This window comes from Sminthopsis crassicaudata, chromosome 2, assembly GCF_048593235.1.
Source record: "Sminthopsis crassicaudata isolate SCR6 chromosome 2, ASM4859323v1, whole genome shotgun sequence".
NCBI classification, from domain to species: domain Eukaryota; kingdom Metazoa; phylum Chordata; class Mammalia; order Dasyuromorphia; family Dasyuridae; genus Sminthopsis; species Sminthopsis crassicaudata.
In genome coordinates, this window is record NC_133618.1 from 161945432 (window position 1) to 161959909 (window position 14478).

Genomic DNA, 14478 nt, shown 5'->3' on the forward strand with positions numbered 1-14478 from the left:
TTTTTCAAACTTATTAAAACTTAGTAATCTGTCATATAGTAGGTAGTTAATAAATCTTTATGGAATTAAATTGAAATCTTTTTCTATTAAGCCTTCCCTAACTAATAATTATGTTATTTAATTAGCATTTGTATTGTGCCTTAAAGTTGGCAAAGTACAATATACATATTATCTCATTTGATTCTCACAACAATCTGGGGACTAGAGGCTATTATTATCCCCATTTTATAGATAAGGAAACTGAGGCAGACAGAAGTTAAATGACTTGCCCAGGATTATATAGCTGGTAAGTAACTCAGAAAAGATTTGAGTGTAGATATTCTGAATCTAAATCCAGAGCTGTATTCACTATGCCAGGGTGTATAGAGGTGAACTCCTTTATCACTTAGTAATATAATTTAACAATCATTCACATATCTACTCTGTGATTTAGTACTTAAATATATAATTATATTATTCCTTTGTTCTCTAATTGGTTTATGGGTAATAATTATGTTTTAGAATCACAGAATGTTAAATTTCAAAGGGACCTAGCAATCAGCTAGTCTAACCCTTTCATTTCATAAGAAAGAAAAGTTGCAGAGAAACATAGGGATTTATAAAGAGTCACACAATAAGGAGAGAATTCTGGGAAGATGGCAGGGTAGGTCAGAAGACTCATACAAGTAGGTGTGTGGGAGAACTAGGACCAGATACCAAGAGAGTGTGTCTCTTGGTCTACTATCTGCTATAACATAGATTCCTTCTTGACTAGAATCTGTGAAATGTTTAGAATTGTGCTGAGCTCAACAAATATATTTTGATTTATCATCCTTGATTCTTTGCAAGAGAACAGTGGCTGACTTTGGCACAAGCAATCAGTGTGATGGCTAACATTGATGTTCTCTTGAAAATCCCCATGGAGTATATAGAGAAGATTTATAGATAAGAATTCAGGAATTTAAGAAAATATTCATTTTTGATAAGAGATTGACAGTTAAGGAAGGGACATTTTCTGCCTTCCATTGCCCCAGAACAATCTTAAGACTGATTCTCTCACTAGGTTTCTGAGACAACTGGGCCAGAACAATGAAGAAACTCGACAGCAATGAATTAACTCTCTACAATCTCACACCAGCTTGGAATGTTGTGAGTGAAGAAATTATGCACCTACATTGACTGATTTGGGAACTAGCTATGGGTACTTTATGTATGGAGGATATAAAGTTAGATTGAAGACTTCAGAAAGGAGCTCTTGAGACTCTGAAGAACTTTCTTGCTTTTAACTTGGAAACTTTTGCTGGCTTTTATTTTCCTGTGAATTGCTTTTTAATCTTCTTGGGAAATGCTTTTACCTGAGGTTATATGGATATGTTTTTATTAAAAGGGTGATTTATTTGAACTTTCAGTATCTGAATGATATATTGGACCAGATATAGGACATGGGACTTAATGAATCAAACCAATCAAATTGTTAGTCTTAGGGTGAGATTACTCAATATTTAAAAAAAATAAATGTTGGAATTAAAAGTATTCTCATTACACTGCATAGTAATAGATTTGTATTTTATTTTTTAAGTTCATAATAAAATAAACAAAATAATTATGAAGAGTTTATATATTACTAGGGAGATATAACATAGACTCATACAAGTACATAAAGTACAAAATTTGTACATAATGTACAAAATGTGTATATGTATATATGTGCACATATATTTTATGTAAATATATATTTGTATATAAATATAAGATATATTATACATGGGGTTTTCTTGGCAAAGATACCAGAGTGACTTATTTTCTTTTCCAGCTTATTTGACAGATGAGGAAACTGAGACAAATGGGATAAAAAGACTTGTCTAGTGTCACATAGTAAGTGTCTGAAGACACAATCGAACTCACAAAGAGAAGTTTTCTTGACTCCAGGCTTAGTATTTTACTGAACCATCTAGCTGTCCTATATATGAATACATACATACTATGTACACATATAGACACATTATACATTTATATGTTTACACATACACACACACACACACACACACATATATATATATATATATATATATATATATATATATATATATGTAAATATACATACACAAACAATATAAATTCAAAGTAATTTTAGGATTTGGGGGATGCTAACCACTGAGAGGAAACAAGAAAAATTCATGATAGAAGGTCACACTTGAATTAAACTATGAAAAGAGGTAGGGATTCCAAGAGGAAGCCATATAGATAGAAAATAGGGAATTAAAGTGAGAGAAGCCGCAGAGACAGAATTGTCAGTTTTAGGTAAGATGACAAGAAGATTGAATACTTGAGTGAGCTAGAAGGATGGTGGAACCTTCCAAAGTCAGAAACGTAAGAAGAAGAGTGCTTTTAGAGGAAAGGTGGATAGCCATGTTTTATTTGAGATAACTAGGACACCCAGCAAGCAATGAAACTGGCTTTCAGGAGAGAAAGGAGCACTGCACAACTTTATTACCTGGAAATTGAAGCCACTAAATTATATATAAGTACCCTTGCATGATATATATATATATATATGTATATATATATGTATATACATATGCATATGTATATGAAATTTTGTTAAATTATTTCTGAATTTCATTTTAGTTTTGTTCAAGTTATCCTCAGGAGTATTGTGGGCCTTATGTTTGATATCTCTTACTCACAGGATCCTGGATTTGGCATTTTTAGCTTTGCACAACCTGGCCTCTTTTTACCTTTTGTACCTTTTTGCACTTTATTACACTCTGTGATCTAGCCATGCTGGCTTCTTTCCTATTCCTTGCACATGACTTTCCATCTCCTATTTCTATTGCATCATAATGACTTTATTACATGCCTAGAATGTTCTTTTTCTTCACCCTCTATCTCTTGGAATGTCTAGTTTCCTTCAAAAATCAGCTCACTGGCTGAACAAATTGTATATGATCATGATGGAATACTACTATGCTATAAGAAACGATGAGCATCATCTTTGAAAAAAAATAGAAAGACTTGACAAAATAATGAAAAGCAAAATGAGCAGAACCAAGAAAATATTACATATAGTAACAGCAATGTTATTTTTAAAGAGAACTCTGAGCAAATAAGTTATTATCTGTTATAAATACTCAAATTATAAAGAACTGATAAATAGGAATATGTATAGAACAAATATATATCTAAATATATCTATCTACCTACCTACTTCTCTCTCTTTCCTTCTCTCTCTCTCTTTTCTTATTTGTGTTTAATACTAGCTCTTTCTAGGGTGGGGGAAGGAGAAAAGAAAAAAATTACATGATAATTTTTTTTGCATATTTGAAAGGAACAGCAAGTTGTACTTGGTAGATTTATAGTTTCATGTACAATCACACTTTTTAATTGTACTATATTATGGAAATGCTTGTTTTATTCCATAAGTAAAAAATAAAATAAAAAAAGAAACAAAAATAATCAGCCCAAATTTGATGTTCTGGAAGTCTTTTTTGGTCTCCTTTTCTCTTCTTCCTACCAGCTGCTGGAGCCTTCCCTCTCTGAGAGTCTGTATGTATCTTCCATGCAACTACCACTGAATTAGAATTTAAACTCTTTGAGGGTAAGAGTTATTTTTGCCTTTCTTTGAATTCCCAGCACCTAGTACAATAGCTGGTACATAAAAAGCACTTAATACATGCTTGGTGACTGATTGGGTATGTAGATTTGAGAGTCATCTGCACAGAGATAATAACTGAACCCATGGGGGCTGATGAGAAATGGATCCTTATTGAAGCTTTGAACTTCAATTAAACTCAAACTTTAAGTTAATTTTACCCTTTTGATGATATTAAATTTAAAATGAAATTTTCTACTTTTACTTTCTTGATTTTTTAAGAACATCATTTGAATATGTTCTCTCAGAAAGGTTTAGTTAAGTAGGCTTTAGATGGGGTATTGGGGAAGATAGATGAGTCAGAATTTTATATTTCTACTTTTTTTTGAGGGTCTCAATCCACTAAAGGAAAGTTTTTATTAATTATATTAGTGCCTAGTCTGCACTGGAGGACATTTTTTTTTGTACAAAGCATCCTGGGATGGTATCTCTGTCCAATCTCTGGATCAATACCTGGCTTTGTATGTACTGGAATTATAATGATGCTGGATGATCAGTAACATGGTAGCCTAGGTAAGGTGTTATTTCATGGCAAAACAATTCAGTTTTCTTTTAATCCTGATTTTCCATCTCACCCTCCAACTTTAAAGTATTATTAAGCATTATCTTCAATGAGCAGCTCTGTGATGCCATAGTACACAGAGTGCTAGATCTGGAGTCAGGAAGACTCATCTTCCAGAGTTCAAATCTAACCTGACACTTGCTTTGTGACCCTGCCAAGTCACTTAACCCCTTTTTGTCTCAGCTTAGTCATTTATAAAATGAACTAAAGAATAAAATGGCAAAATACTCTAGAATCTCTGCCAAGAAAACTTCAAATGGAGTTCACAAAGAGTTGGGCATGACTGAAAAAGAAACGATGCTGTAGATTTGGGAATAATAGCTGAAAGTCACATAGCTTTTAAAGCACTTTGAATGCATCATCTCATTTAAGGCTCACAACAAATATTATACAAATTCTTATCCTTAGTTTAGAGATGAGAAAACAGAAACTTAAAGACATGGCATTGCTTCAGGTCATGTAGATGCACAAGTGGAAGGACTGAGATGTAAAGAGAAGTATTCTATGAGGACAATATTCTTAGTATAGTATATATAGTATACATGTAAACAGATAATAGCTGGAAGATTCCATGGGAAAACAGAAACTCATGAAGTCCTAGAGTATTTGACTTGGGTAAGAACTTCGAGATACATGAATTTCCTCTAAATCTCCTACAAGTGATTAGTCAATGTCAATCTTCAGTGATATGGAATTTACAAAATATTCTTTGATATCAAAATCACTTATAACATATACTTTTAAAATTAATTTGTTCTTGAATGGTGGTAAGATTATCCCAAAGATGTTAATAACATTAGCCTTAAAGAATGATTGGAAATTGCCAAGTCTTGTGGCTGAGCAATTCCTACATATTTTTGTATTTTTCACATGGGAAACCATGGAAACAAGATATACATGTGAAGAAGGAAAAAAAATCTTTTAAAGTGGTATCTGTGTGTTCATTCAGCAAAATGACAGTTTTTAGATCTTTCCCAATGGCAACTTTTGGTCATACCAACCCATGTGGTTGATAGATATAGTGGTATCTTTGTGCCATCTGTTAGATATTTCTAATTCTCTGCCAGCCATAGGCAGGCTACATAAAGATGCAATTATTTGGAAAAAGATAAACCATTTAAAAGTTATATCTGGAATTCAAAATACATGTCCATTGTCCCAGTGTCTATTAATATGGTAATATGAAACACAATGCAATATATTTATGGGACTCAATTCCCCAGTCCCAAATAAGCATTTATTTAAGTGCTTATTATTTGCTAAACCATTCTGTTGGGCAGTGGAATATTTAAAAAAAATGGAGAATACCATCAAGGAGCTTACATTCTTCTTTTTGGGAGGGAATAAAATATGTAAAGAGATAAATATAGTGTTTGGACATGTGATTTCATTAATATGGGGAGCTTTCATGAAAGGTAATTCTCTCTATTAATTCATGCCAGCACCTTCTCTGTAATTTCCAATCTTAAAGAGTTATCTAGAATATTGCAAGATTAAGAGAAGAGACTGGCCCAGGGTGTCACAGTCTATATATATCAGAGGATTTAAAGCCAAGTGTTCTGTTTTTGAGGTCAGCTCCTTTATCCATTCTATCATGCTGCCTCTCAGATAGTACACACACACACACACACACACACACACACACACACACACACACACACACACAAGTTGCAGAGGAATTAAAGAACACTAACAACAGAGGTTGGGAAGGGTGAGGGGAGATCTAGAAAAGCTTGCCATAGGAGGTGGCACAAGAGTGAGCCTTGAAGGAAGCCAGGGACTAAGATACAGAGGTAAAGAAGGAGTCCATTCCAAATAGTTGGAATCTTGGAGAAATACCATGTTCACAGAATATTAAGTAAGATCGCGGGGCTATAACTTGGAGAGAGGGACTATTCAGTTCTGTTCCCTTTCCCCCCATAATTCCCATTTTATAGATTTGGAAACTGAGGCCTAGAGAGATTAAAATACCTCCCTAAAATCACTTGGAGATGAGAAGTAGGATTCCCTCTGACTCCAGAACTACTATTTTACCTCCTCTACCATGCTATCCTTGGCTAGTTTTGTTTTTTCTCTATTTCATGGTAAGGCTACAGTCATTTGGGATCCTTTCATGGAGGTCAGGAAGGGGATTTCTTAGAGTTTTTATCTGCCTAGACATTTTCTTTTGTCTTCAATTGCCCAAAGTAATGCACACAGAATTCCTATGTCATAACTCAATAGACTGAAATGATGGGAAGATATATATATATTTTTAAGGATCTGCAGTCTTAAAATAAAATCAATTTGATAGTCATACCCTCCCAATCTCCCAATGATTTAGAGAGTGGCTGCTGTTCAGAAAGAAAGTATACAATTCAGTTGAGGATAGAGGGTACTCTATCAGTAAGCCTTCTAATATCCTGAAAAGCTAAGGTGAAGGAAGGGGAGCCAACAGTGCCCAGTTTACCTGTTAAACCAGTCATCTGTGTAGCGAGGGTAAGGATAAGGGTCATTGCTGCTGAAGTCATAGCTCGCTTCCGCATTCTGAAAAACACAAGGGATCTCACTGGGTCAATAGGAAAACAGAGGCACAGGAAACAGAAAATGCTACACAGGGTAGACTTTCCATGTTAATAAATCCCTCCTTAAGTCATTTGGTAACAAACTTTTGCTCAGAGAGCTCTGAGAAAAAGGTAGAGGAAGGAGGTAAAGTTTGTCCTCCTGGTTCCCTTCTTCCCATTCCTTCCCATATTTCCCCTACCCTAAAAAGGTTCATAGGTTTTGGACCTGTAAAATCTTTAGTTTTATAGGTCAGAATACTGAAGGCCTGATGTTGGGGGGGGGGGTGTGATGTGACCTGATTGAGATCACACAGGTAGCTAGTGTCAGAGTAAGAATATAAAATCAACTCACTCTAGTATCCTTTCTACTATACCAACCCAAATCATCCTTCCTAAAATACAATAATCTGTCCCAGGCTTTTGAGATGGTAGAAAATTCATGTATGGTGCATTGTCACCCTCTGAAAGTACTTACATTTAAAAAGAAGAGAAGGTGGTGTTTTAATACAAAGGATGATTCACTAATGGATTCAAATCTAAGTTAATGAGGTTTCTATCAGCTCTAGACCTAGAGTTCTATTTAAAAGACTTGTCCATTCCTTTCCTGTTTTTACTGACACTCACTATAAGTTGTTCAGGACTTTACAACATACACTATTATCACAGAATTGTGAGCTAAAAGACTCAGGAGGAAATCCAGGAAGAACCTATGTATCTCCTTCATTCTAATCTCACTATATGGATTCTCAGAAGTCATTGAATTCATACATGACCAAAAACTCCTTTTACTAAATATACACAATCTTCTTGTTTTCAGTTTCTGTGATATGGTCCTGGTACGAGGGATTAAAAGGAGAAGTTAGCTATTTCCTTCCTTGTAAAACTTTATTGACTTGTGAAGTAATTAATATTTCTGATGATCTTATTATGTAATTTCAAAAGGACTCAGATATTGGGAACACAGAATCATCACTCAGGGGTGTGCAGGGAAATGTTCAACCACCTCCTCATTAAAAAATGTATATATGAGACTTTTTGTTTTGAGTCAATCAGGATTAAGTGATTTGCTCAGGGTCACATATAAGTATCTGAGGCAGGGTGGATGACAGAGTGAGAGAGAAGAGTTGAGAATTACTGATGTTGCAGTCCTGAGAGACTGGAAGAGTAGCAATACATTGTATAGAAATGATTGATTGGCTAAAAATTCAAACTCCTTGAATTTTATTCTGTGAAGCTACTGGACATTTTGGATGGCACAGTAGATAGAGTGTTGGACTTGGAGTCAGGAAGACTTGATTTCAAGTCCTGCCTTGCTAGCTGGGGCATTAAGTATGCTATTTGATCTCTCACAGTTTTGGTTTCCTTATTTGTTCAAGTGGGATAGTAGTAGTACTTCCTACACAGAGTTGCCGTGAAGATTAGTTGATTGAAGCACTTATAAAGTAGCATAAAAATGTGCTAGCTATTGCTGTTATTCTGCAACTTTCAATAGACATTCTTTCCTAACTTCACCTATGGGTCATCAAAATATGAACAAAGTTTCCTGGAAATTGAGTCAGATCTTTCACACGTTCATACTTAACACAAAGTATCACATCCATCACCCACTTAGCAAAAATATCACCACTAACTCTGGAGATTTTTGAAGATCTGGATGTATAAACAGAATTTATTAGCCCATCTTTTCCAAATTTATTCACATTAATTACTGACAAGATTTTTAGTGCTGGCCAGAACTGCTTCATTATTAACAAGTGGGTCTTCTTTGTTTTGGACACGTGATCTCATTGATATAGGAAGTTTCTCAAGAGGCAATTCCCTTTGAGAAAGGAGATTGGCTACTAGTTTCCTAAACCAGTTACACAACCACTCTATGTCAGAGGTTACACCCAAACAGAGGTCACTTTGACCCTCAGACCAACTTTAGCCATTTTATTACATGCCCTCTCAAGCAAGCCTATAGCCACCAATGATTGATGTGGTTCTGATTCCCACCCCCATGCCCATAGTACTAATTTTACAAAGTTGCTGTGCGGATATTAGATCATTATATAAAAAACAACTAGCTAGGTGGTATCATGGATAGAGAATGGACTTAAACTCAACTCAAATCCTGCCTTGCATATTTTTCTAGATGTGTGATTTTGGACAAATCAATTAATTTTTTTTCTTTACTTGTAAAACAGGGACAACAATAATGGTAAAATGAAATGTTTCTAAAGTGCTTGGCAATCCTTAAAACAATATATAAATACTAGTATTTATTTTTCTGTTAGAGTTTGGACTCTATTTACCCAGAGCTTCTGTGTTATTTTTCTCTAGCACAAAATTTCTCAGTGCAGATTTTCCAGGAAATCATGAATGTTTTCATATTTAATCCTGAGAAATTTATGGCAATTGTGGTGCTCTGTTGTAAAACTTTTCTTTTTCATCTTATAGTCCTAACAAGATGCACAGAGCTTGAGAAACACTTTCTTTTCTTTCAGTTCCTCTTGCAGTTCCATGATTGACAATTTCATGGCAGTAATTAACTGACATCCCTAAACTATGTATTTGTTGTAGGACAAAGAACTGACAATGACAGTAGAGAAGTGGGATTATCTGCTAATGCTAATGCATTCAATAAAATAAGCTTTCTTGGAGGATCTCAGTGTTGTACTCTGAGATCTCTCTTTTTGACTTGCCCAACTTTGGGTTGACCTTGTAGATCTTGGGAACATTTCACTTCTGGCTTTTGGATTGCCATGCTCCAACCTAGAGTAAGAACCTGTGGCAGTTGTAGATTATATGTATGTATGTGTATATGTGTATGCATATGTGTGTCTGTTCATTTTCTTCTATAATATGCATATACATATACACATACATACATACACATCATGGTGGTCCTGACCTGGATTATGACATGAGCTGTACAGTTATTCCAGCTTTCTTTCCAATTAGGCATGTAGAATTTTAAAGTTACAATGTACTGTAAAACTCATCTAGTTTAGCACCCAATTTTAAAGAAGAAAAAACTGAGGTCCTCTCAGAGTGAAGTGATTTTAATAAGGTCACACAATTGCAGAGGGAACGCTGAATACTAATTACTGCATCTAAATTCACTGGGTAATGATATTCAGTGAGCTAAAACCAAAGCTCCAAAAATTTTTGCCTCAATTTGGAACTATGCTCAAAAAGTTACCAAACTTTGCATACCCTTTGATCCAGCAGTGCTACTATTGAGCTTGAATCTCAAAGAGATCTTAAAGAAGGGAAAAGGACCCACATGTGCAAAAATGTTTGTGGCGCCCCTTTTTGTAGTGGCAAGAAACTGGAAACTGAGTGGATGCCCATCAATTGGAAAATGGCTGAATAAATTATGATATATGAATGTTATGGAATAGTATTGTTCTGCAAGAAATGACCAGCCGGATGATTTCAGAAAGGCCTGGAGAGACTTACATGAACTGATGCTAAGTGAAATGAGCAGAACCAGGAGATCATTATTCACAGTAACAATAAAACTATATGACAATCAATTCTGATGGACATGCCAGTTGTTCAGTAATGAAGAGAGCCATCTACACCCAGAGAGAGGACTATGGGAACTGAATGTGGACGGCAATACAGTATTTTCATTCTTTCTGTTGTTGTTTGCTTGCATTTTTGTTTTCTTTCACTTTGTTTTTATTCCTCCTTGAACTGATTTTTCTTGTGCAGCAAGATAACTGTATAAATAGTCATACATATATTGGATTTAACATATATTTTAACATATTTAACATGTATAGACTACCTGCCATCTAGGGGAGGGGATGGGGGCAGGGAGAGGAAAATTTGAAACAGAAGGTTTTGTAAGGGTCAATGTTAAAAATTATCCATGCATATGTTTTGTCAATTAAAAGCTATAATAAAATTTTTAAAAAAGACTTTTTGCTTCAAATGCAGGCATCTTGAACTGTGTTGGGAGCAAGATGTGCACCTTTAATTGGGATAGAGGTGGTGTGAAGCAGGAGAAAGAGATCACTCCAGGGCAAATGCACAAAGCCATTGTTTGGAAAGCTGCTGTATAGGAGAAGGAAGGAAGAGAGAAAAGAGTGGAATCGGAAGAAGCTAACTTCAGCCTGTCATCTGGTAATTTCCCATTTTTAACTAATTATCCTTGCTAACAAGGTCACAAGCTTTGTTTTTCTGTTGCTGATAAAGTACACATACTTATTGTTATTGCTTTGGTTCAAAGCCCTGATTGCCTTGTCTGAGTTGTATCTTTGTCCAAACTGATCATTTGCACAAGGAATCTGGTTCATGATTTCTTTCTAATCTGCCAAATTTTCCTAAAATGCAGATCTGATCATATCATCCCCTAAATCTAGAAACTCCACTAGCTGTCTAGTATTTCTAGTATCAAATACAAAATTCTCTGTTTTGTATTTAAAACTCTTTGCAACTCTACCCTTTGATGCCTTTCGAATCTTCATACAACACACTCATTTGTTCACATACTAGTTTCAGCCATTAGTACGTCTAGTTGTTAATTCATGCCTTTGCACTGACTGCTCTTTATCTCTGGAATATACTCCTTCTCTTCTCTTGAACACTCTGGTTCTTCTCAAGATTTAACCCAAACACTACCTAGTTAACAGAGCTCGCTCTCTGTTTCTCTGTTTCTGCCTCGCTCTGCTCATTCCTTCGTTCATTCCTTCCTTCTTCCCTTCCTTCCTCTTTGTCTCTTTTTCTTTCTCCTCTCCATGTCTTTTTCTTTCTCCTTCTTTTTCTCCCTTCCTTTCATGCCCTTAGTTTAGAGATAAATGCTTTATTTTTAAATTTTTTGGGGAGGATTACATTTTAAGTTCTGAGCTGTTTCCTTCTATTTCTCCCCATTCCATACTAGTAGAAAAGGCTACCATTTTACACACACACACACACAAACACACACATGTATCTATATGCATAAATGTGCATATATGTATGTGTGTATGCATATATGCATACACATATATGTGTGTATGTATATACATAATTTTCTGATCCCCACTCCAATCCTGAAGCTATTAGGGCACCTCCTTCCCAAAATACTTCATATTTATTTTGTTTACATTATATATTTAAGCATTTGTGCAGATATGGTCTCTTCTATTAGCATGTAAACTACTTAAGGGCAGAGCCTGTTTCACTTTGCTTAGCACAGTGCCTCACACATAGTAAATAAGTGGTACAATAAATGCTAGTTGGTTGATTGATGGTGAATTCCAAAAGGCTAGCAATGGCTCACTAGGGAAGAGCAATAATTTCGCTGGGACTTTGTACTTATAAAGTCCAAACTAATCAGGTTTGTTTAATACAAATAAAATTTTTTTATTGCCCCAGAGTAAATCATATTGTATTTGAACTTGAGCATTTATAAATGTATGTTTGAATGTGGAGCCTTGGGAATGTTTTTTGGGAAAAGACGATATCCCCCAAAATTGAATTTTTGGCTAAGTTAGGGTTAACCTGAAAACTTTTTTCAACTCTTGCTGAATATGTATTAGTCTACTTTTCTGCCTAAGTCCTGTACATATCCAGAACATAATTTAATCTCTCTTTGATTCAGGATCTTGCAGTCCTGAGGGTAATCATTAGAAGCATGAATTATCACTGTACCGTGATGGAGAATAATCAGTGTACCATGATGAGATGAATCTCCACTGACCCTAGGAGAGCCCTTATGAATTCCTTTGGGGAAGAAATCCCTGATGCCAGCTTATTTTCTCATAAAAGTGAGTTGCAGAAAAAAAGGGGAGCATTTAAGGGCTTTGCCTAGTTGGGATCTACATCTTAGAAGGGAGAGTCAGAGATTGACAAGATTAGGCTCTGGATAGAAGATAGAAACTCATAGCTAAAGACCAGACAGTTGGATAATGCTCCACAAAAGAAGGAAGGGCCTGTATTTTGCATTAAGCTAAGAAAAGTCAAGGGAATCTGAATTCTTATGTGTAAAAAGAATTTGAGTAATTCAGCGATTGTTTCTTAAGTGCCTATTTTGTATACCTACTAGATAGCATAGTGGAGAGAGTGCTGGACCTATAATCAGAAATTCTGAGTTCAAATTGAGCCTAAGATACAGTAGTATGTGATTTTGGGAAAGTAATTTACCTATGTCTGCCTCAGGAAAATTGGGTGAGTAGTAACACGTACCTCTCATGGTTTTTATTAGGTTGAAATTATAAACATTTAAGTGTTATATAAATGCTGGCTATTATTATTACTTTATCATAATTCCTTTTCCTTTTCTTTCCCTCCCTCCCTTCCTTCCTTCCTTCCTTCCTTCCTTCCTTCCTTCCTTCCTTCCTTCCTTCCTTCCTTCCTTCCTTCCTTCCTTCCTTCCTTTCTTTCTTTCTTTCTTTCTTTCTTTCTTTCTTTCTTTCTTTCTTTCTTTCTTTCTTTCTTTCTTTCTTTCTTTCTTTCTTTCTTTCTTTCTTTCTTTCTTTCTTTCTTTCTTTCTTTCTTTCTTTCTCTTTCTTCTTTGCTTTCTTTCTTGCTTTTCTTTCCTTCTTCTTCTTCTTCTTCTTCTTCTTCTTCTTCTTTCTTCTTCTTCTTCTTTCTTCTTCTTCCTTCTTCTTCTTCCTTCTTCTTCTTCCTTCTTCTTCTTCTTCTTCTTCTTCTTCTTCTTCTTCTTCTTCTTCTTCTTCTTCTTCTTCTTCTTCTTCTTCTTCTTCTTCTTCTTCTTCTTCTTCTTCTTCTTCTTCTTCTTCCTTCTCCTGCTTCTTCTCCTTTTTTTCCCCACTCCTTCTCCTCCTCTTTCTCCTTCTTCTTGACAACATCTTCATTATTAAAATGTGATCTTCTTACCAGTAGGAAATATCTCATTCATCATATTTATATCCATAGTGCCTTAGCACAGTGCCTGACACAATTGATAGACAAAATATTAGATGCAATGGATACAAAAGACAAAACCAGAATAATTCTGTCTTTCAAAGAGCTTACATTTTACTGGGGTGGCTGAGAGTGTTGATGTTTCTTACAATGTGCCTAAGTATAAAAGAAGTAATTTTGGGAGACAGAGAACCCTAAATTTTAGAGGAGAAAGGAAGACTTTCTACAGGAGATGTCACCTAGAACCAAGAAATGAGGTGGAAATCCATCTCCTGAGAGTGGAAATAAGAGGAGGAGGAGACAGAGAAAACACAAACACACAGACACACAGAGGCAAAGAGACAGATACAGAGATGATCTATTGATTGAGTTTGATGAAAAGCAAGGGGGCCACTTTGATGTGATCAAAACATGAAACACAAAAGGCCCTTTAGGACTATTTCTAGCCTCACCCTGGAAACTGAAGATTAAATTTGAATTCTTAAAACATTGCAGTTAATATAATTAAGTATATGTAAACTTTTTCCTTTTAAGGAAGAGAGATGTTTTATATCTGGGGTATGTATGTTGAAACAGGGTGAATCATCATCAGCTTTGGCATTATTTTCTTCTTTTCTTTTCTTAACATTTTATTTATTTATAATTTTTTGACATGCATGAGTAATTTTTTTATACATTATCCCTTGTATTCATTTTTCCAAATTATCCCCTCCCTCCCTCTACTCCCTCCACTTGATGACAGGCAATCCCATACATTTTACATGTGTTACAATATAACCTAGATACAATATATGTGTGTAAATACCATTTTCTTGTTGCACATTAAGTATTAGATTCTGAAGGTATAAGTAACCTGGGTAGATAGACAGTAGTGCTAACAATTTACATTCACTTCCCAGTGT

At 35.1% G+C, this 14478-nt stretch overlaps 1 protein-coding gene across 2 annotated transcripts in view; it reads right to left on the minus strand.

Moving 5' to 3' along the window:
* Positions 1 to 14478, minus strand: part of PCSK2 (proprotein convertase subtilisin/kexin type 2) — a 295115-nt gene that overhangs the window by 78415 nt on the left and 202222 nt on the right. For both annotated transcript variants that reach the window (XM_074287811.1, XM_074287812.1), the window contains exon 6: positions 6643 to 6719. In XM_074287811.1, coding sequence (XP_074143912.1) covers positions 6643 to 6719 — 77 coding nt within the window. The remainder of the gene's footprint in view (positions 1 to 6642; positions 6720 to 14478) is intronic.